At 35.1% G+C, this 22256-nt stretch overlaps 3 protein-coding genes and 1 long non-coding RNA gene across 6 annotated transcripts; 3 read left to right on the top strand and 1 right to left on the bottom strand.

Annotated features, from left to right (window-relative positions):
- Nucleotides 1–2162: 2162 nt before the first annotated feature.
- On the top strand, nt 2163–6021 carry LOC7494306 (G-type lectin S-receptor-like serine/threonine-protein kinase At1g11410). 3 transcript variants are annotated; one of them, XR_002981359.2, is made up of 8 exons: nt 2163–3614; nt 3794–3925; nt 4208–4350; nt 4442–4652; nt 4721–4958; nt 5066–5216; nt 5308–5705; nt 5792–6021. XR_002981359.2 is itself a non-coding variant. In XM_024599361.2 (7 exons), exons 1-7 carry the CDS (start codon nt 2354–2356, stop codon nt 5620–5622), a joined length of 2445 nt encoding a protein of 814 aa, XP_024455129.2. In that variant the 5' UTR covers nt 2163–2353; the 3' UTR covers nt 5623–6021. The 3 variants fall into 3 exon arrangements, 2 of the variants coding, with proteins under 2 accessions (XP_024455129.2, XP_024455128.2); XM_024599361.2 differs by having other exon boundaries at nt 4448–4652; nt 5308–6021; XM_024599360.2 differs by having other exon boundaries at nt 5308–6021.
- A 6603-nt stretch (nt 6022–12624) lies between these two features.
- On the top strand, nt 12625–14458 carry LOC7458589 (uncharacterized). Its single transcript, XM_002305591.4, has 4 exons — nt 12625–13223; nt 13440–13595; nt 13769–13946; nt 14023–14458. Exons 1-3 carry the CDS (start codon nt 12699–12701, stop codon nt 13907–13909), a joined length of 822 nt encoding a protein of 273 aa, XP_002305627.4. The 5' UTR covers nt 12625–12698; the 3' UTR covers nt 13910–13946; nt 14023–14458.
- Nucleotides 14459–14725: 267 nt separating this feature from the next.
- On the bottom strand, nt 14726–20147 carry LOC7458588 (receptor-like serine/threonine-protein kinase SD1-8). The gene is made up of 7 exons (XM_002304930.4): nt 18878–20147; nt 16423–16557; nt 16126–16313; nt 15807–16017; nt 15479–15716; nt 15238–15388; nt 14726–15147 (listed from the first exon to the last, which is right to left on the bottom strand). The coding sequence occupies exons 1-7, from the start codon at nt 20145–20147 to the stop codon at nt 14836–14838; spliced, it is 2505 nt and encodes an 834-aa protein (XP_002304966.1). The 3' UTR covers nt 14726–14835.
- Nucleotides 19532–20363, top strand: LOC127905164 (uncharacterized). Its single transcript, XR_008058915.1, has 2 exons — nt 19532–19678; nt 19758–20363. It is a non-coding gene; the product is annotated as an uncharacterized LOC127905164 (long non-coding RNA).
- The last annotated feature ends 1893 nt before the right edge of the window (nt 20364–22256 follow it).

The following is a 22256-nucleotide window of genomic DNA, read 5'->3' as shown; positions in this document are numbered from 1 at the left end:
AGAACCTATAACGGATACAAAAAACACTCAGAAACGACTCGAAGAAAAGTAACATAAAAGATTAAAAACTCTAAGTTTAGAGACCAAAACGTAAATATAAGGCCGAATTGTTTCACCCAATCGATCCCGAACATAACCCAAATTGATCAAACCTAACAAACCCGATAAAACTTTAATGTTGGGTCAATCAGTCGACCAAAATGACCAACTAGTCAATCACTATCACAGGCCAACTAGTCGGTCAGTATAAACCAACTGGTCAGCCGGTTCAGCCAACCGCTCGACCAGCAAAAATCAGTCAACCGGTTGATTGGGATTTCCAGAATCCTAATCTGCCAATATTCAATTCTGCAGTTTCCACAATATAATAATTTGTTTATTAACAACTCATAATTCTAGACATCAAATCAGTTCGTTTTAAGCCAACTAACATCCTAATACATCAATTAAAATCCTTAAATCCTTTAATCATCTAAACAATTTAAAAACCCTAAACAATTCTTACATCCTTCCATAATCAATCTCTTAATCAAGAATAACAAAAAAAGGAATCACTTACTTGTTTCTTCAAACTTTCTTGAATCAAAACTTAAGCTAAAACTGAAATCCTTGGTATATATGGGAGGAAGTTATGGTAGAGAGAAGAAAAGAGGAAAAGAAAGAAAAAAATAATTCTTTATCAACATTTCTTTAAATACCTAGGTTAGTAGGGTTGGGTTTGGGATGAACTTTGGGCTTGGGTATGATGGGATAAGAATATGGGGTTTACATCACCTTATAGCTTAAGTTTTTAGGTTGAGTTGGTTCTTTGACATAGTATCAAAGCATTGTTGGACAAGTGGTTACGAGTTCGAATCTCACAACTTTCATTTTATTTGATAATTAAACAGAATGTAGTGTGAACATGTGCAAGTTTCAAGCCCAAAGCGTTTTTACTTGAGATAGTGTGTTAAAGAATTATGTAAATCATATCTCGGGGTCTTACCTAACAATTTAAACTTTTAGGTTGAGTTGGTTCTTTGACATGGTATAGATATTTGAATTGTTAATATGATTTAGACCATGCTTCTTAGTAAAATATATATTGCTCATTATCTTTGTTTATGATGAATCATGATCACTTATTAAAACTGATTTCTTGATATGAGATACTATGCATATCTAAATTGATAGCTCCTCATTTGATTGATTGTATGAACTGAGCTTTTAAGAAATGATTATGTTCTGTTTGATTATGACCTTGTGGTATGTCAATCTATATACCCATACTAATATAGTAGTGTTAGCCTTTATGCACAGTATTATTCTAAACCCTAGTTAGTTGGGGGAGTTACTAACCTATGGTGACTAATCATCCCACATTCTGAAGCGTCATGCTCACTGCATATTGATTTTCTGACAAGCTTTACCTTGTGATATTTCTTGTTATAGTCTGCATATGAAACTCACCTGTAAAAGCATGAAGTCAAACTTGTATATATTCTTCATTGCTATATTACATTATGGATGTATATTAAATGTTATTTACTCACTGAGTTATTAAATTCATCCTCTTATTATTATTTTTTTAAAGCTTATAGCTTAGTTAGCATATTGTTTTTGTTGGACTTTCAAAACCTCCCTTTTTTATTGTAATTAATATTATTAAGTTATGTCTAGTTATTGCTTCACATTTATTGAGTTGTATTAAGGATCATATTAAGATAATTAATTCATGTTATGAAATTAATTATGACATAAAATGCTACAAAGAACTCTGATTAAATTAAAAGAAAAGGTTGGTGTGTATGTTTTGGATCACATAGGTAAGGAACTTGAAGGGGAATCGAGCTGTGACAATTTTCAACATAAAAAGGTTATATGTTTAAGTCATCAAATGCATGTACGCAAAGTCAACTTTTAAAAGTCATTGAAATAGAATACAGCCTAGGGAAATTTTGATCTTCATCACTTGGGGTTTACAGATATTTGCAGGATGCATTATAACTTAAAAAATGGCTGCTAACGATTTTTAAAAGAAATTTCCATGTCAGAGAGATACAGACAACTCTTGAACACATTTGTATAATGGTTGTCTGGTTGTCTTGAGTGGCTGCTAAGGTGAAGTCAAGAATATGAACGTGGAAAGCAAACTTTGTTATTAGATTATTTCTACACATCCACACATGCCAGAGTTCCCTTTTACAATCTAAGTTCCTCCAAGCATCATTTTCATTATATATTTATTGCTCGTTAGCAAAGTCAACACCAAGAAACACGCAAGGTGACCTTGCCCCAGATTCTGAAGTCCCAGAAGTCACACAAAATTAGATTTATCATACTCTGTTCACATTTCCACCACTTAGGTGAGGGAATGATTGCCAAAAAACGTTTTCTACATTCTATGTTTCTTCTAACCCTCCAATTCACTTCATGTACTTACATGGACGCCATAAAGACAAACCAGACAGTTAAAGATGGAAGCCTTGTAATCTCCAAAGAAAACAATTTTGCATTAGGATTTTTTAGCCTTGGTAATTCAAGCTTTAGATACCTTGGAATTTGGTATCATAAGGTACCTGAACAAACTGTTGTGTGGGTGGCAAATAGAGGGCATCCAATCAATGGCTCCTCAGGGTTTCTCTCCATCAACCAATATGGAAACCTCGTCCTCTATGGTGACTCTGACCGAACGGTTCCAGTATGGTCTGCAAATTGTTCTGTTGGATATACTTGTGAAGCTCAGCTTTTGGATTCAGGAAATCTGGTTCTGGTCCAGACTACAAGTAAGGGAGTTGTGTGGCAAAGTTTTGATTATCCTACTGATACCATGCTAGCAGGAATGAAACTTGGTTTAAATAGGAAAACAGGTCAGGAACTGTTTCTGACATCATGGAGATCAGCAGATGACCCTGCAACCGGGGACTTCTCGTTTAAGCTCTTTCCCAGTAGCTTACCACAATTCTTTCTCTACAGGGGTACAAAACGTTATTGGCGAACAGCCTCGTGGCCATGGAGAGGCCAGTGGCAATTGTACAAGGAAAGCTTCGTAAACATTCAAGATGAAGTATACTTTGTCTACACACCTATTGATGATTCCATTATCCTTAGAATAATGGTGGATCATACAGGGTTTTTGAAGGTTGTAACATGGCATGTAAGTGACCACAAATGGAAGGAGTTCTGGGCAGCACCTAAGCACCAATGTGATTGGTATGGAAAATGTGGTGCTTATAGCACGTGTGAACCTGTTGACATTACCAGGTATGAGTGCGCTTGTTTGCCTGGATATGAACTCAAGGATGCAAGGAACTGGTATCTGAGAGATGGGTCTGGTGGTTGTGTCAGCAAGGGACTAGAATCCTCCTCAGTGTGCGATCCTGGAGAAGGGTTTGTGAAGGTGGACAAAGTATTACTTCCTGATTCTTCATTTGCAGTTTGGGTGAACACAAGTATGAGTCGTGCAAACTGCGAAAAGCAATGCCAGATGAATTGCTCATGCTCTGCGTATGCAATTGTAGATGCTCCAGGAATAGCAAAGGGCTGCATTACATGGCATGGAGAATTAATGGACACAACATATGATAGGAATGACAGATATGATCTGTATGTTCGTGTTGATGCGCTTGAATTAGGTACTTCTTGCTTTGCTCTAAATTTTCAAATAAAAAGCAATACTTTCCTGAAACATTTCTCATAAACAATAATATCAGTGGGCAAAGAATTGTTTTGGTTCTGTTTCAGTTACCATCTATTCGGTTACCATTCGTAACAAAAATTTCAAGTTCTCTGTACTCTTCTCACTCTCATGCAGCTGAGAATGCAAGGAAATCAAAAGGTTCTCATGAAAAGGGGTTGCTGACCGTTCTTATTCCAGCTGTTTTATCAACATCGTTGATCATTAGCGTGCTTGGTTATTTGTGGCTCAGGAAGAGAGGAGAAAAAGGTAAGACAAAGCAATCCTCGCAACACAAGGTAGATAAACTGATAAAGCAACCATCCATAAAAATAATAGCTGATAAGCTCCACCCCAATAGTATTTCATATGGTGATGCTGTTAGTGTATCTTCTTTGACAATCGACAGAACGAATACCTTGGAGATTTTAGCAGTTCTGCTTATATTTGTCCTATTGTTTTCAGCCGCTTTAAACACTTTTTGTTCTAAGAATTGTTTTGAGGAAGGCATTCACTTACTGTTTCCCGTCATTGAAAATTCTACTAATTAAGAGACTTGGGTGGCAAACGAGCTCCGGAGAAGTGGCAATGATGTAGACTTGGATTTCTTCAAGCTCAGCACACTATCTGCTGCCACAAAAAACTTCTCCCCAGATAACAAACTTGGGGAAGGTGGTTTTGGTTCAGTTTACAAGGTAGTTCTTTATGAAACATCTCAGAAATTAGTTGTTGATTCTCTCTTCAATTGTGTTTGAACTTTGGATTGATTAGCCAGAGTGATGTTAGGGTCAGCTACCTAATGGGGAGGAGATTGCTGTCAAAAGACTCTCAAAAAATTCAGGACAAGGAATAGAAGAATTTACAAATGAAGTCAAGGTAATTGGGAAGCTTCAACACAGGAATCTTGTGAAACTTGTAGGCTGTTGCATTCAGGGAGGAGAACCGATGCTAATTTACGAATACTTGCCAAACAAAAGCTTAGACTCATTTCTTTTTGGTAAGCCTTTTCATATTGACTACATCTTAACGCTTGTTCAAATGAAAAACTTGAAACTTCTTTTACAGATGAAACAAGAGAACTGTTCCTGGATTGGAGCACACGGTTTGTCATTATAGTTGGCATCGCTCGTGGGATTCTATATCTTCACCAGGACTCAAGGTTGAGAATCATTCACAGGGACTTGAAATGTAGCAACATTCTATTAGATGCAGAGATGACCCCAAAAATCTCAGATTTTGGAATGGCTAGAATATTTGGAAGGGACCAAATACAAGACGAGACACGTAGAGTTATGGGAACATTGTAAGTACAGCAGCACATCTGAAAAGAGAGATTGACATAATATTCATGAATGATGAGTATAAAATTTAGTTAACATCAAGGACTATCTGCCTATTTTTCCTTTGCAGTGGATACATGTCACCAGAGTATGCTGCGTTTGGCAAAATTTCGGTGAAATCAGATGTGTTTAGTTTCGGGGTTATGTTATTAGAGATTGTAAGTGGCAAGAGGAACAACAGATATAATCTACAGGATTCTTCCTTGACCTTGATTGGGCATGTAAGAGACTTCTAGCAGTACTGACTACAATAGATACAATTTGATGTTGACTATCATCTCCTCTTGTTTGTTAATGCTATGAACCACACAGGTGTGGGAGCTATGGAGAGAAGAGAGAGCGTTGGAGATAGTTGATTCATCATTGCAGGAGTTATATCACCCTCAAGAAGTCTTGAAATGCATTCAAATCGGGCTCTTGTGTGTGCAAGAAAATGCTATGGACAGACCCTCCATGTTAGCTGTTGTTTTCATGTTGAGTAGTTCTGAAGCAGCTATTCCTTCTCCAAAAGAACCTGCATTCATTTTTAGAGAAATTTGCAGTAAGCCTCATACCCTAATTGAGGTACAAGAAGATGATGATGGTGGTGGTGGTGGAGTAGAATTAGCTATAAATAAACACGGCTGACCATTACTGGGTTGCAACTCCCTGAAGATGTTTCTCTCAGAATCGTTAACTGATCGTACACTGCACTATTAACTTGGTTCGAGGTAACTAAAAACAATTGTAGCTATGATCAAAGAATGTTCTTAATTATGATTGGTGAAACTCGTAACTAACAGGGATGATAATTTAGCCTAGGCATAAATGAAAAGGAGATGCAGATAGAAATAGGAAGGGAAACACCTAGCCTGGTCTGAACTGCTGCCATGCATGCTGGCAACACCCAGATTCAAAGTTCAAACCTCTGATGCACGGTTTGTTAGCCATCTCCTTTTGTCTTTACAATTTAGTATCTTTCAATGATTTCTTTCCTTTACAGACTGAAATAAAGAAGAAATCTTTCATCTTTGTGATTACAAGAAAGAGTTTTTGGTTATCAGATTCTTCTATAGCGATGAGCTAAAACATGCAAGTCGCAAAGAGAAATTGAAAGCGAGAGCAAAAACAGGACAGTTTTTCAGCTGGCTGTTCTTGCTCTTGACTCAGACACACTACTACTAAGTAGGATACATTAACATAAGCAATTTCTTAATAGTCATGTATATAATGTCAGCTGCTGTATTTTCAGAATGGTTTGAAATCAAATTATGGACTTCAAGAGAACTATGTTAAGGATTATCTACAACACAAACAATAATCATCCACTGCAGATAAATAAACTCACGTGTGTTGTATACCTATCCTCTGAAGACTCCTTGTCAACATACAACTTCAGCTGAAACAAACTTTTAGTCATTGTATTTATATTACATGCACCTTGTACGTTACCTTATAAAAAGAGTTCACGTCAATAAAGAAATTATGATCAGCAAATTCTATAAACTATAGAAATGCTTTACCATCTAGTATGCAGGGTGTTTGGCAGTTCGTCGACCTCGACATGAACTGTGATTTCCACTGTTGTGATGAATAGACCCAGTTACTTCCACCCGCCATGGACCTGGCTGTTAAAACTATATATGCTGAGGCCTTCATACCATAATGCCAAGTTAACCCTGACCATTAGCATGCGGCATGGTTCCATTCAAGACTGGTAGCAGGGCAAGGCAAGAACAAGAATACCTAGCTCAATTGCATCCACTCGAACATACATTTCACGTCCATCTTCAAACTCTGTTATTTCCATTAATTTTCCATACCAAGTCAAGCAGCCAACTCCATTCCTTTCAAAACCTAAGCTTGCAAACGCCGAACATGAACAATTCCTCAAGCACAGCTGCTCACACTCCATCTGTGAAAAAAACGGTAGCCCAAATGGTTTTGTTTCCTTCACTAGCCCATGTTAGTCCAATTTCTTTGGCCCAAAAAGTGTCCATACACACACACACACACATGCCCAGCTTACTCTTTTTGTTTTTTTCTTCTTCGGCCGAGAGCTACTGTCCCGTTTCTCTTTCCTTTTGCTGCAAATTCCTTTCTCTTCAAGCAATAAGCTAATTATTTAAGCAAATTACAAGTTTCCTTTATCCTTTTCTATTTTTTTCATCGTATTATTTTGGGTTTATTCTTTTATAATTAGTTAGTTGGAATGTTAGGGTTTATTATAATTTAGGGGTTTATTATAATTTAGGGGTTTATTGAATTGATTTGAATATGTGTAGCAATATATGCTTATAAACATGTATTAAGAATAATTAGTATCTGATTTTGATATATATATATATATATATATATATATATATATATATATATATTATTTGGGTAAAACCTAAAGAATTTGAATGCTTAAAGAAAATAGGGAATTATTGTAGAATTATATAGAAATAATCATGTTTAGAGGTTGAAGTTGGCAAAGTTTTAGTTTGGTCCTTGAGTTTGAAAACTTATGATTTTGCCTTTAGTTTTTGAAAAATTACAATTTAGTTCCTATATATAAATAATTGTTTTTAAGATAGATTTGGATAGAAAATTAAGTTTTACTTATATTTTACAATAAAACATATTTAGGTACTTTAAAATCCCCTCATAGTACAAATACAAATATGTTTTATTTTATGCGGGACTTCTAAAGTACTTAAACATATTTTATTGTAAAATAACATTAAATTTTAATTCAAAATAAACTTATTTTTTATAATAAACCAAAAATAAAACTTAATTTTCTATCAAAATCTATCTTAAAACTATTATTTAAGCACAGGGATTAAATTGTAATTTTTCAAAATCTAGGAGCAAAATCATAATTTACCAAAACTCAATGACCAAACAGAAATTTCACCATTTTCAACCTAGAAACAGATTTTTCATAATTTTAACATGATTTTTCTATATAATTCTGCAACAATTCCCTATTTCTTTCAAGCATTCAAATTCTTTAGGTTTTACCCAAAATATATCTATTAATCAAAATCACATGCTAATTATTCTTAATACAACTTAAATACATGCTCACAAATATATGGTATACACATACATAAATTAATCAAACAAACTCTTAAATTATCATAAACTCTAACATTCTAAGGAACTAATTATAAAAAAATAAACCCAAAATAATACAATGAAACAAATAGAAATAATTAAAAAAAAAAAAAGGAAACTTACAGTAACTTGCTTAATTAATTAACTTCGTGCTTGAAGAGAAAGGAATTTACAGCAAAAGGGTAGAGAAACGGGAGAGTAAGAAAACGTGCGTGTCTAGGTCTCAGCTGGACACACACACACACACGTTTTGGGCCGCAAAAATTGGACTAACATGGGCTAGCAAAGGAAACAAAACCATTTAGGCTAAGACTTTTTTTATAAAAAAAAAAAGTTACTACGGGCCTCACAGAACCCTTGTACAAAAAGACCTGTGGAGACCCAGCAGGGCTGAGCTTGCATGTGTAGTCCCCACTACCTGGGTCATCATTGATCTCCACAGTGTTAAGAACCGATCAAGACCAACTCGCCGTCCAACGTGATCTTCATCACTGGAAGCATCGTATCAGTAGGATAATCAAATATTTGCCAAACAATTCTTTTACTTTCATTTTTGACCGAAACAAGATTTCCAGAATCCAGGAACTGAGCTGCACCAGCACTTGATGATCTTATAGTGGACCACGGAGGAAACTTCATGTCAGAACACGTTTTCCATCTCAGGGTTTACCACGAGGACCCCTGAGGGACCACTAATGGGATCATTTTTGTTTACTACCCACACAAGAGTTTGTCTTGTTATCTTATGATACCAGATGCCATGATATTTATACCTTGACTTACCAGGGCTAAAAGATCCAAATGCAAAAGTTCTTTCTTTTGAAATCAGAACATTGCTAGCTGTAAGGGATTGATTAACGGTTATGGTATATATTTATATATATGGAATCACATAAAGGCAAGAAGACTATAAGAAAAAAGATCAGGAGTGATTTCTTGGTATCCATGATTGATTTAGTTCCACTCTCTTCAGTTCAAATTTATGTGGTCTTTTTTCCATACATTTACTCTCGATTTCTTGACACGAAGAAATAGCATTCTTTAAATGATTTCTCAACGTTGATGAAATTTCATCTGCTAACCAGTAGTCACCATTTCTGCGGTCAATTTTGATTATGTTGGGCAAAAACAAGTGCTTGTTCTTCCACTCTTCTTGATTAGTTGATGTAGAAAAGGAACTGTAATATATTAGACTAAGCAGGTCCATATTTTGTCTTGCTAGATAGAACTTGAACAAGAAATGGAAAATATGGTCAATAGCAGAAATGATATCGTGGCTGCCTTCACAAAATATTACATTTATTTCATTTGAAATATGTCAACACTAGCAGTAAGCACATGCAGTTTCCTGATTACAGGTGTGGATTATAAGTTATCTAATAGGTAAAATTTTCTACATTGCCACTTGAGAATATCTTGGCATTTGTTTGATCCATTAACAGGTGTTTACTGATTGTTCTGTGCAGATTATAATTTGTCAACTCTGCAGTCTGCAACGGTAACTGTCAACTTCCTTGGTCCTGTAAATACTGTTCAACAACTTCATTTTCCACATTTCTGTTAAAAACTCTCGTCAGATTGACAATATTTTCCCTTAACTAAACCCGACGCAATTGGTTTCTGTCGAATGCAATGAATATTAAGTTCTGCGGTAAGTTAACACTTGCATGGGCAAAAGCCTGTTGTTAAATGATCACGGCATGGCATAACTGTTAAGGTTCGTATGCTGTAACTAGTAAAGTTAATGTGACAATTATTTAACCTTGATTTTAGTTAGTTAAATTGTGTTAGAAAGAGAGTAATAGTTAGATTAAAAGGTGATTAAGATGAACAAGTGTAAGGCTAAGGTGTGTTGGTTTTATGTGTATATATGTGGCTGAAAGTTCTGGAGATGTATGAAGAAGAAAATAAAAGGAAGAAGACAAGAAAGAAAAGTGTGATAAGTTTCTACAATGTATATCTCCTCTTGTTCATGCTATTCTGCAGAAAATTGCAGACTTGTTTTCTCCCTTAAAACCTGCATTTTGATGTTGTTGTGACCACACACAAGCTAATAATTTAGCCAACAATAACTTCGGAGCTTACTAGTGCTTTATACGGATTTTGTAAGTTTCGAACACAAAGTAAAACCGTAATAAGAAGATAAAAAAAATCAGGGGGGAAATAGAGAGAGATTCAAATGCTTTAAGATAGAAGGATAGAATGGAAGCAGTCATATACGCCTATCTTCCGTGCAACGTTGTAATTGTTATATCAGAGCAAAAAAGCAGGTTTTGAAGATTCAATAAAAATAACTTGCTAACAAGTTATAAGCTTGGAAAAAAAATAATAAAAGGATGAGTTCAACAATTTACTAAGTAGATAACGTTCAATATAAATATACGAGATAATACAATAATAAGAAATATATATACAAATATGGTTTTAGATTCTTTTAGGAAAGTTTCTCAAATAGGTCATAACAAGAATATCATAAGATAAAGTTCATCAAAAAATCAAAATGCAATAAGCATGTGGCTTTGTACTGTGAGATAATCAGTCCACATAAGTTAGTGACTCCCCTGACCAACTATGATTTCATATACGATGTGCACAAAGACTAACACTACCCTGTTAGCATATGTATTCTGATCGGCATACAATATGTTCATATCATAATAAAACAAACATATTCACATCTCAAGGCTCAACTCGTGACATTAATTAAATGAAGAACTATCAATTTAAAAGTCAATTCAAAAGTACATGTTGGCTTATATCAAGAATTTAGATTCAACAATTGATCATACTTTATCATAATAAGGTTAATAATCAACATATATATTATCAAGAAGCACAATCTAATTCATCTTAACAATTCAAATATTTATATTATTTCTTATGCATATGAAAAATTAGCTATTCACCTGACTTAAAAACGAACAAAACTCGAAAGCAGATACCGAAAGCAATCCTATTGATGTCCTATAGGTAGAATATCAGGAGATTATCTGAATATAAAAGGAGGTATATTCCAAAACAACTCGAAAAGAATGTACAATCTATTTAATATACTTAACTAAGGGTCTAATTCATAACCCTATATGTTTATCAATCAAATTAGTTATTTTTTCCAAAAGCCAAAAAAATTAAATGGTTTTCCTGAAATTTAATTCAAAAGAAAACAAGTCATAAAACTTAATAATAATTCACCAAATAACCCTCAATTATTCATCAAATCAATCTGAAAAACTAAGATTATAGCTAGGGACCATTCTGAAAATTTCTCAGATTTTTAAGGGTCAAATTGTATTTTTTTCTAATTAGATGACCAAACTAAAAATATCATAAATTAATAATTATACTGAAATTTTGCCCATAATTCATCCTCGATTCTATCTAGAATTTTGAATTATGCTCCAGGGATCGATTTATAATTTTTTCAAAGTTCAAAGACCCCCCCCCCCCCCCCCCCCCCCCCCAAAACAGAAAACCAACCAATTGAATTGTGATTTCCTGATAACCATTATTCGGCTTGAAACCAATTTATCCATCAACTAAGCAGCACTGTTGACTATATCTCCAACAATGCAAGCACTAATGTCAAAATATATAGCAGACATGACAGAAGATTGAACATCTGTACAAGGAAACCGCCAAAATGGGATTCATAATAACTCTATATCTGTTTGAACTAATTTCCTTTCAACAGTTTCACGTTCAGATTCTTTACAATGGGAATATTCAGAGAAAGAATCACTTCTATGTATGGATGAATGGCAAAGAAAAAACAGAAACTATAGCATATCCGTATCTAGGGCAACGTGATCCTGGCTATGCTCGAACTCAGTACAGATGCAGAAAAACAGAGTGCAGCGAAACACAGTGAATTGAGAAAGCAAGAGATCCTTACAGCATTCAAAAACCTCCTAAGATCATGCAGCAGAAAGAGGAATCAACATCAAAGTACATGAAACACATAAAAAAGTGAGAAAGCAGAATCAACAAAGTAAAAACCAAATAGCTTAGATTTGCCAGACCAAACGCATTAAAGATCGAATCCTTCCACAGTTTTTGCTTAACACTGACAACTCTAATAATTTCTCAACCCCTTAGAAGAACACCTTTTTTTTCCAAACTCTCTCCTCTGCTTGTGCATATTCTCCTTCTACCTCCCTGTCTCTTCCTCTTCCATAAAACGTACAAGGCAACTAAAACCAACAGAAGAACCACTGCGGTTGTTGATGCTGAGAAGATGATCAGTGTCACTTTCTGTAAGCATCCACGACTAAACGGTAAGGATCATCAATTTGATTGGAAATAAATTAATGCTTCTAATTGACTAGTCTTATATACCGATTCAAAGATCCCATAAAGGCCCACCTAACATAACTGAACTATTTTACAGTTATCAACTTGGCGCGAAAACAAACTACCTCCTTCACCAATCTTCTTCTGCCACCTCATCACTAAACCCAAAAAACCGCTACGTGTCATCCTACTATTGGTATTCCAATGTCCCTTCTCAATCTATATATGATCCCCCACTTAGAGCTACGCCTCCTATTCTTGATTTCTTTCCTTCGCCTTCCAAGAGAGAAAGAAAGATCAGAGAGAAACGCCGCCGAAAGATCATAGAAATGTGCGACTTTAATCTTCAAGAATTCCAAATCCCCGCAGCCAACAACTTAGAAGATGAATCCATTGATTTCTCTCTTCTCCGCCTTGACCCCTCTACCAACAACCACCACCACAGTACTCCTTGCACTACTTGTGGCTGCTCTGCCTCTTCCTCTGCCAACAAACGCAGGTCTCCTGACCATAACCCACAAGACCAACTCACAAAGAAACCCAGGAAACTGTTTGTTGAACCCCATGAAACCACTACTACTAACGACAACAACAATGTCCCTAATTCTGTATCGGGTTTCTCCAAGATTCTCCAACCCATTTGCAGTACTGACCCTGTCCTCCGCCGCTGCCTTTCTGACCCTTTTGCCCCGCCAAATGTGGCCAACTTGGTCGCACAATCGCCACCGGGGAGTTCTAAGAAGGGAAGTGCGTCTCTGCCTCCAAAGCCACCGTTGAGAAGATCAGTGTCAGACCTGTCTCCTAACAAGAGCCTTTCAAGGTCTTCAAGTTCCAATGGAAGTTCCAGTTTCAAGGTTGGTAGTAATTCTTGATTAGTTTCTGTTGTAATTGTCTTAATCTGCATCTTTTAATTAAGTTTTGATAATGATGATAAAAAGATTCTTGGAAATGTGATTCTTGGAAATTTTCCTTTTAGATATTTTGTTTTTGGATTCTTGGGATATAGAGAGGATTTTGTGGCTTTAAGATGATTATAATCGAGGGTTTGGGGAATTTATGGTGATTAACAGTGGCTGAAGAAGATGAGGGACAGCATGAAGGAAATAAATCAATGGTGGGACGAAATTATGCCCGATACTGATGACTTTTTTGCTGAGCCATGTGATTTTGAAGAAGAAGCTGAGAAATTAGGCCCTGAAGATAACCCTACTGATGCAACTGAAAAGGTAAAACTGTTACCCTTAATTTCTCTGTTTGTCCTGACACGAAAATGAACTTATGATTCTTGTGTTTCATTACTGAGTTGTCGATTCTTTTCGACTGTTAGATGATTTTTGTTAAATTGGAGTGTGTTATGATTTTACTTAATGAAAGATTGTGAATAATATGTTTGATGCAGAGTGATTCAATGAAAGATTATGAAGAATCTGTTTGTGTGGAGAAATCTGGGGATTGCTTCATCGTTCATTTCAAGTGTCCCTGCGGCAAACGATATCAGATCCTTCTCTCTGGAGGGAACTGTTACTACAAAATCATGTAGAATGTGCAGCTGATTCGCCTAAAAAGGCTGATTCCAGGTACTGATAATACTTGCAAAGCTGCACTCAATAGTCTCTATGTTTCTTATTCATGTTCTAATCTTCTGTGTTTCAGATTTTTTCAGGATGATTTTGTAGACAAGGCTATGATTCTGATGCTGTGATAATTCTTCTTAGGTCATAATTTGGATTTTGATTGATATTGTTGATAGTATTCATTTACTCTATAGTCTAATTTTCTCTGGATGAATTGCTTTTCATCTGAGTGCGTTGTGTTTTTACCAAATTGGATAGGAAATTAGTCTGTCAAGTTAGAATCTGCAAAGAGAGATGGAAAATAGATCCTGAATGTACTTGTTGAGATTCTTGTCTTCTGTTTCCTGGTTATGAACAGTAATTTCTTTTACACGTTCCTTTTCGGACGCCAAACATGTTTCTGGCCTGTCGCTAGATTCCAAGAGTGTCTGCCGGCAATCTTAAATCTGTAATGTCGATCAGAAACGGGCTTTAATTTTTGCATCGGTTGGCACTCTAATCATCCTGAATTCTCAGTCTCAGGCTACTTGTTAATACTCAAGAACAGCGAATTGCAGCCCTTGATGTAGCATTCAAAAACTGATGAGACACACAAATATGCTAGATGGAATCTAATATTTCTGAATTCCTTGTGTTATTGATTTACATGTCGAGCAAACTACAGCATTTCATAACTTCATGTTTGTGATTCAATTTTTATGTGCACTTGTGAGAAAACAACCGATCCAAGGTTGCTTATAGCTTGTATAAACTATAAATTAAACATGGATATCCCACACTAGTTATCAAAAGGAGATGCACCAATACACAAAAACTGTAAATCACAACAGCTGGGGAGGTATAACAAAATCTATGAATATACAAATATGCTAGAAGAGTTATACAGTTTCTTTTACCTAGCATCTAGCACTGTAACTGTAACTTGGTTTACAGTGAATGATTCATCTTGTTTGCTTGAAGAGGAATCAGTTTCAAAAGGACTCCTTCCAAGGCAATAACCAGGAGTTTTAGGCTGGGGCATTGATGCAGTTTCACTGCTCAACATCAACACCGCAGAAGCCATTGTTGGTCTATCTTCTGCTCGCTCTTGGACACATAAAAGGCCTACTTGTATACATCTCAAAACTTCACTAGGGCTATATGAACTGCCAACTGATATATCTAACACTTCCAATCCATTCCCATCTTTCCACTGCCTCCACACCTGCAAAATTTCAAGTTCAATGTTTGTCGATCAATAAGTTTCTCATTTTCAATGAGAAGTGAAGCCACTGAAATTCACTTGTATACTTACATTCCCAAGAAGGTTAAGTTCACTGTTTGAGTGATAAAACCCCCTGTTCTTTTCCCCACATACAATCTCCAAAACTAAAACTCCGAAGCTGAAAACGTCTGATTTCACTGAGAATAGCCCATCCATTGCATATTCCGGAGACATATAACCACTATATGTAACCAATATGACAGTTAGATAAGAAGAGGAAAGTGAGATTTGCAGCCTTAAGGCAGTAAAGAAATCTAGTTGTAGTACTTACTATGTTCCTACTATCCTCCTGGTGTTTGCTTGTGTTTGATCTCCACCAAATATTCTAGCCATGCCAAAGTCAGATATTTTTGGAGTCCATTCCCCATCAAGCAGAATGTTGCTTGCTTTGAGATCTCTGTGGATAATTCTAAATCTGGAATCCTGATGTAAATACAGAAGTCCTCTAGCAGTCCCACAGATGATGTTGAAGCGCCTCTGCCAATTTAGTAGAGAGCTTTTTGCCTTATCTGTAACAATATTTTTACCAAAATAAGTAGCTTGAATTCAAATCTAATCAATGAGATGCACAAGAGAACCAAATGTTAAAAGGGACTAACTGAATAGAACAGAATCCAGGCTTCTGTTTTCCATGAACTCATAAATAAGAATCTTCTCATCCATCTCAATGCAGCAACCGAGCAGTCGAACAAGATTTCTGTGTTGAAGCCTTGCAATTAACCTGACCTCATTCTTGAATTCTTCTGTTCCCTGACCAGACTTCTTTGACAGCCTCTTGACTGCTACTTCTTGGCCTTCTACTAGCCTACCCTGGCATTGTCACATACTTTCTGTCAGGGTCACGCATTTGGTCTGCATTAAAGCTACTGATAATCGTTCCAAATTCTTTCCCTACATTATCTTAACAAAAGAATTTACCTTGTGAACACAACCAAAGCCACCTTCTCCAAGTTTATTTTCGTCACAGAAATTGCCGGTAGCTGCTGCTATTGTACTAAAATCAAACAGTGGCAGTTCTAGTTCATCTGTGCTTTTTTCACCAGAGTAGTCTTTCTTATTTATAACCACCTCATTTAACAATAAATCTTGGCTTCTCTCTTGAGGACCTGGTTTTAGAGATTGCAAGACAAATTCATCATGGATAAACATAATACAGCAACTACTTTCTTTTCATACAAATCGCCTTACTGAGTTCTTGAATCAATTTTACATTACCTTTCTGCTGTGTTCCATTACATACACTCAGCAATCTCTTCCTCTTCCATATGGAAAAGCCAGTTAGTGATAATATTAAAATGCCAATGCCAACAGCAATGCAAATAATTATAGTGTCTGCACTCCCTCCATCACCTGACAAGAACAGATTTGTTATTAGTCTTGGTCATTTGGGCACAATTTCACCAAAATGTACGAGCTTGAGGATGATTGTTATCCTTCTTTAGTCCAAATTCATGTCTTGATTCCACTACATTATGCCAAGGGTGTTTGTTGCCTTGACTTTGAAGATCCTACGAGGCTTAAGATATTCATTCACTTGCGTTTTCTAAATCAATCACCCTCAATTTTTTTTCCAGTTTAGTTAAGACCATGTTAGAAATGCGAACACTTGACCTAACATTGACTAATAAGTAGCCATTATAGGTCCGGCGCATGGCCATGGAAACAAGTGTCCTTGTGGGTCACCTACTTGCTTTTCTGCCGTGGCTTTCTTTCACAGTGAGTCTTCATTCTAGCCATGATTTCTGCAAACTATTATATGTAGTTTTCAGCTCTAAGAATCAACCAAATGGCTGCTTGATAACCATATCTTACTTGAGAAATGTTGTGGAAAAAAATCATCCACATGCTTGGAGGCCAGCTCATCATTTATTATGCATGAATCTAATTAAGACCTGATAAAAGATATAATCTGTAAAATTAATTAAAAAAACTCTAGTTTTAATCTTATATTATTAAGTGTTTTGTAATACAGTGTAGAGTGTTTTTTAAAAATACTTTTTAATTAAAAATATATTAAAATAATATTTTTTATATCAGTATATCAAAATTAACCGGAAAAAACATTAAAAAAGATAGTTTAATATTTTTTTTAGAAAAAAATAATTTAAAAATAACTAAAAAAAAATAGGTAGAAGCTCACATGATACAGTGACAAAAGAAAAATAGAGGGAAATCATCTTGATGCCTCGAGAATTTCAAAAGTTAAAAAGTACCCTAATCTTATACCATAAAGAAATGGGGGGAAATTATCTCAATGCCTTGATGGGATTTAAGAAAAGATAGCAAATCTAACCCATGCATTTCTTTGTCAATTTTTCTAATCTCTCGAAAGTTCCAAAACTGACTTTAGAGGATTAAATTGAAAAAAAAAAAGAGAGTGGGTCCAAATGAATAATTATTAATAGTGATCTTGATTTTGTAAAGAAAAGGGATGAAAAGGACTCCCAAGTTTGTAACCCAATAGGAACCTACAAGTCAACAATGTCGGCCCATCACCGCTGGGATTATTTGGACCCAACTTTTAATCAAATGGGGCCTACTTGACAATCCTTAAAAAAAGAAAAAAAAATCATTTAGAGATGGGACAACTTTCATAAAGAGGACGGCGATTGCCTATTCTCACAATTATACAAACATATGACCATCACAGCCATCTTTATTACCATCCTATTTAAGCAATCCTCGAATTCTAACTATGGTCAAATAACTATAGTTATTAGAAAAAAAAAACTGAATTTAAGTTATCGAATTGATTAATAAGTCATTAAGTATATCTAGAAGAAATTTTTTTTTTTTAAAATAATATTTTTTTTATTTAAACAATTATTGATATTGACCTGACCATATTCAAATAAAATTAATCAATTTATTAAAAACCTTAATAATTTAAGATATTTAAAAAGTTTAAGTTATTGAATTTCTAGTTTTTGGTTTTATTGTTATCAAGCTTTTGAGATATTTAAGAGTATAATAACGATTATTTTTTAAAAAAAATTAATAATTTAAAACAAACAAATGCGCGTGTAACACACTTGAGTCTTGACCACCCAACCATGTGATGCATAAATTTTGTCTTTCTTTTATTTGCTTCCAAGATTACGGGGACCCTACCCCAAGGGTACCATCACAGTCGGCCGGTGATGTAATTGGTCTATTCAAACACCTGGAGCCCACTCAGGAGTGGGATCCAAACAATGGACGGCCAGGATTAAAAAACAAAAAAAGAAGGTTCATCGATAGCAATCAGTAGAAAATCAAGGCACCAACAATTTGGTTTCTTCTTGATGATATTTACTTGGAATTTGCATAAGATGGCTTTTGCCTTTTTGTTTTCAAAAACAAGCAACGCACAACACCACTCGTGAATCACAAGGTGGGTAGATGCAAATTCAGTGATCCATTAATGTAATCGTACATTCCTTGCACCAGCACATTTATGTCTCAGACCTACAATTTATTTCCTCTTCTTCCTAGTTAATAATCATCATATGTTAATTGTTTGTGCTCAAGTTATGCAAGGATCACACGGAATTCAAAATCGACTATGCGAATCAACTCCTAGACAATCATATATTTCCTATCCAACTTCCACTATTTATAAGAAATTAAAGTTTTTTTTTTTTAAAAAAAAAAGTAGTAGAAACGAAAAAGGAGAGAGTTATGAACATACCTATATCGGAAGCTGCCAATCTAACATAAAGATCTTGTCCACCTTCTGGATATTGTCTCAAATCAAAGAGCTCTCCGGTCCAAATCACACAGCCAGACCCTCCATTGCTGATATTTGAGTTAGCGTAAGCAGTACAAGAACAATTCCTTGAGCACAACAATTCACAATTCTTAAGGCTCATACTCCTGTCCACAAATGATGTTGTGCTCTGTGGCAATTTCATGTTCTTCATGTGCAGAAATTTATCTTTCAAGCACTCCAGATTTGTCTTCCTAACACACCCACCTGACCCATCTCTCAAATCCCATGCCTGATGATTCTTAGGCTGAAAACCCTTCAAGCACTTGCAAACTGGTGATGCATTCGAGTCACAAATACCATATGCACCACATTCTTTGTAGTTGTCACACTGATCTTTTGGTGCGTACCAAAATTTATTCCATTGTTGTGTCTCTGGAATCCATGCAAATCGTTGGAGCAGCCCAGATGAAGTAACTGTCAATCTTGAATATAAATTCTTGGTTGCTATGTGAAACGAGTAATATACCTCATCTTGCTCAGTGATAAAATTGAAACTCAGGTAATCAACAGGCTTCATCTCTGGTACACCACTAAATCTTTGTCCATTCCATGGCCCACTTCTATACTCAATTTCATTATCTTTCCACAAGAATACTTCAGGGAATCCATGATACTCTAGCTTGAAAGAGAAATCACCTGTACCAGGATCCTCACTGCTTTTCCATGAACTCAAGTACCTGTCTAGACCCGTGTTGAGATCCCAGCCTAACTTCATGTCAGGTAATAAAGTATCAGTTGGATAGTCAAAGCTTTGCCACAAAAACTGACCACTTTCACTTACTTGCTCTTTCAATACAAGGTTTCCTGAATCTAGCAACTGCATAACTGGGTTTCTCGCATTGGTTTGGTTGGATGACCATACGACTTTCCCAGCTAGATCAAATAGAGCAATGCTTTGATTGAAGATTTTGAAGGTTCCAGAGGAGTTTGAAAGAGGTTTGTCTCTGTTAGCAACCCACACATAAGTTCTTGGTATGTTCTTGTACCATATCCCCACATACCAGTTTCTTGAATTGCCAGGAGTGAAGAATCCAAGCTCAAAGCCCTGGCTTGTGGAGATGAGAGTTTGGCCATTTATGAGAGATTGTGTTGCTGTTAAGGTGTCTAAAGATGAGGCAAATTTTGAGGAGAAGAGAGAAAGGAAAGTGATGAAGAAGAACAGAGTGGTTGTGCCATAATGGTGCCTCATTGTTTTAGATTTTATGCTTCACTAATTTGGTCTCTCTCTGTGTCTCTAGTGTGTGTTTACAGGCATTTTGCTTTCTTCATCTCGAAGATACTTGGTGATGGTTGCTAGGTAGAGAAGAAAAAGGAGAAATTGTCTTGTTCTTGAAAGCATGTGTTTTTGATTGTTGGCACTTTTGCTTTTTTGAATGCATTGGTCTGCTTTATTTTTCTTTGAAAAGGCTACACCAATATTTTAATTTTGAACTTTCTTTTTATTATAGTTTTTGAGAGTGATAGTTTTCTTTTTTTTCGGTGATTTTAAAAATATATTTATCTTATTTTATATTTATATATTTTTTAATATTTTTTAATAATTTAATATATTAATATAAAAAATTTTAAAAAAATCTAAATAAACAAAAAATATTTTTTAAAAAAACCTCACACCACAATATCAAATATTCTTCTTTCAAGTATAGTTTCTATGTAAATTCATCATTCTGATTTAATTAAATGTGAGTTATTTATGTTGGGACTAGACGGTTTTTTCTGAATTTTATTTCTCATAACTTAATCTTATAATTTAAATTCCCATACCATAATCATCAAGTCAGTCCATTAAATCATATCAATATTTAAAATGAAAAAAAAAAAAAAGAGAGAAAGAGAGAGAGCATAAAACACATGCATGTGGTATGTCTGGGCCTAATCAGGGCTTCTTCAAGGATTTAACGAGTGAGATGAATGGGAGGAGGTGACCTAACTTTCAACTTCTGCTTTCTGTAGAATATTGTTGGTGGAAGAGTAAACACTATGCATGAATGGCATTGGACTTGTGACTGTGAAAGGGTCTTCGTTAATATTACAAAGCTTGGATGATCCTTTTTTTACTTTCTTAAATCCTAATACATCCTCCATGTGTAATTCATTTTTTTTATATATAAAAAAGCTAAAAGATCTGGTGAAAAATTTATTATCACGGTAGATTATGATAATTTTTTTTTAATTTATTTTCTATTAGATTATTGTTAGAGAATAATATAAATCATATATTGGGACTTCACCTAAAAGTTTAAGTAATTGGGTTGAAATGGTTCTTTAACATGATATCAGAGCCTTAATGACCAAACGATCACGAGTTCAAATCTCACAATTCCTATTTATTTGATAAAAATCAAGTATAAGGTAATGTGGATCTGTGTAAGTTTCAAGCTTTAGAGAATAATATAAATTATATTTTGGGACTTCACCTAAAAGTTTAAGCTATTGAGTTGGGATGATTCTTTGATAATTATTACATTGTAAAAAAAAATGAATTCGATACTAGATTGATGTTTATTTTGTAAAAAAAGGATTCGGTTTTTTTTATTTACAAAAACATTAAGAATAAGTGGAACAAAATTGAAAGTGAGGGAAAATAGAGCCCCTTTTTAACTTGGCACTGTTCACTCAGAGCCTTTGGTGAAAAATGCCTCGAGATTGTTTTTCAATTTTCATTTGATCCCTTTAATTTAAAAATTATATGTTTGGGTTCAAAATTATGCCTCGAGAATTCTCATATCATTGCATCTTTACTTAGAGGAAAAATTTGTTTTCCCGAGGCTCGAGTTGATATTGACCTTGAAAGGGGTGACAAAGATAGCATTAAATTACCAAACCAAATGGTTGGACCAATTCTTGAATTAGAATTTGTGGTTGAGACTGCAAGTCATGTTGTTTTATTATTTTTGGATTGTATTTTTCTATCCTTTTCATTATTAATTAATTTTCCGAATTTAGCGAGACAATTCAACGGCTTCATAGACTTGTAAACTGCCATGTAATGCCAATAATTTGATATAAATCTCGATCGAGTTATAGCTTGTCTTTATTTAGTAAAATAAAAAATAAAAACTCCCTTTTGAATGTGACTTCGGCCATGTCTACTCCAATTTGGTGATGAACAAGTGATTTATTTTTCCTGAGGTGTTGATGATCATGACTTGGTGATGTGAACTTTCTGCAGCTACACCGTTGTATTTGTACATAGGCAGCAATCATACCTTGTATTTCCTTAATTAAATCGTGGATTAGATTATTTAAGACAATTCTAAGGAATTGAAGCTGCAAGCAATAAGAAAAATCTGGAAAA

The sequence above is a fragment of the Populus trichocarpa genome, chromosome 4 (assembly GCF_000002775.5).
Source record: "Populus trichocarpa isolate Nisqually-1 chromosome 4, P.trichocarpa_v4.1, whole genome shotgun sequence".
In the NCBI taxonomy this organism is placed as follows: Eukaryota; Viridiplantae; Streptophyta; class Magnoliopsida; order Malpighiales; family Salicaceae; genus Populus; species Populus trichocarpa.
This window is presented reverse-complemented; position numbering and strand designations above follow the sequence as displayed.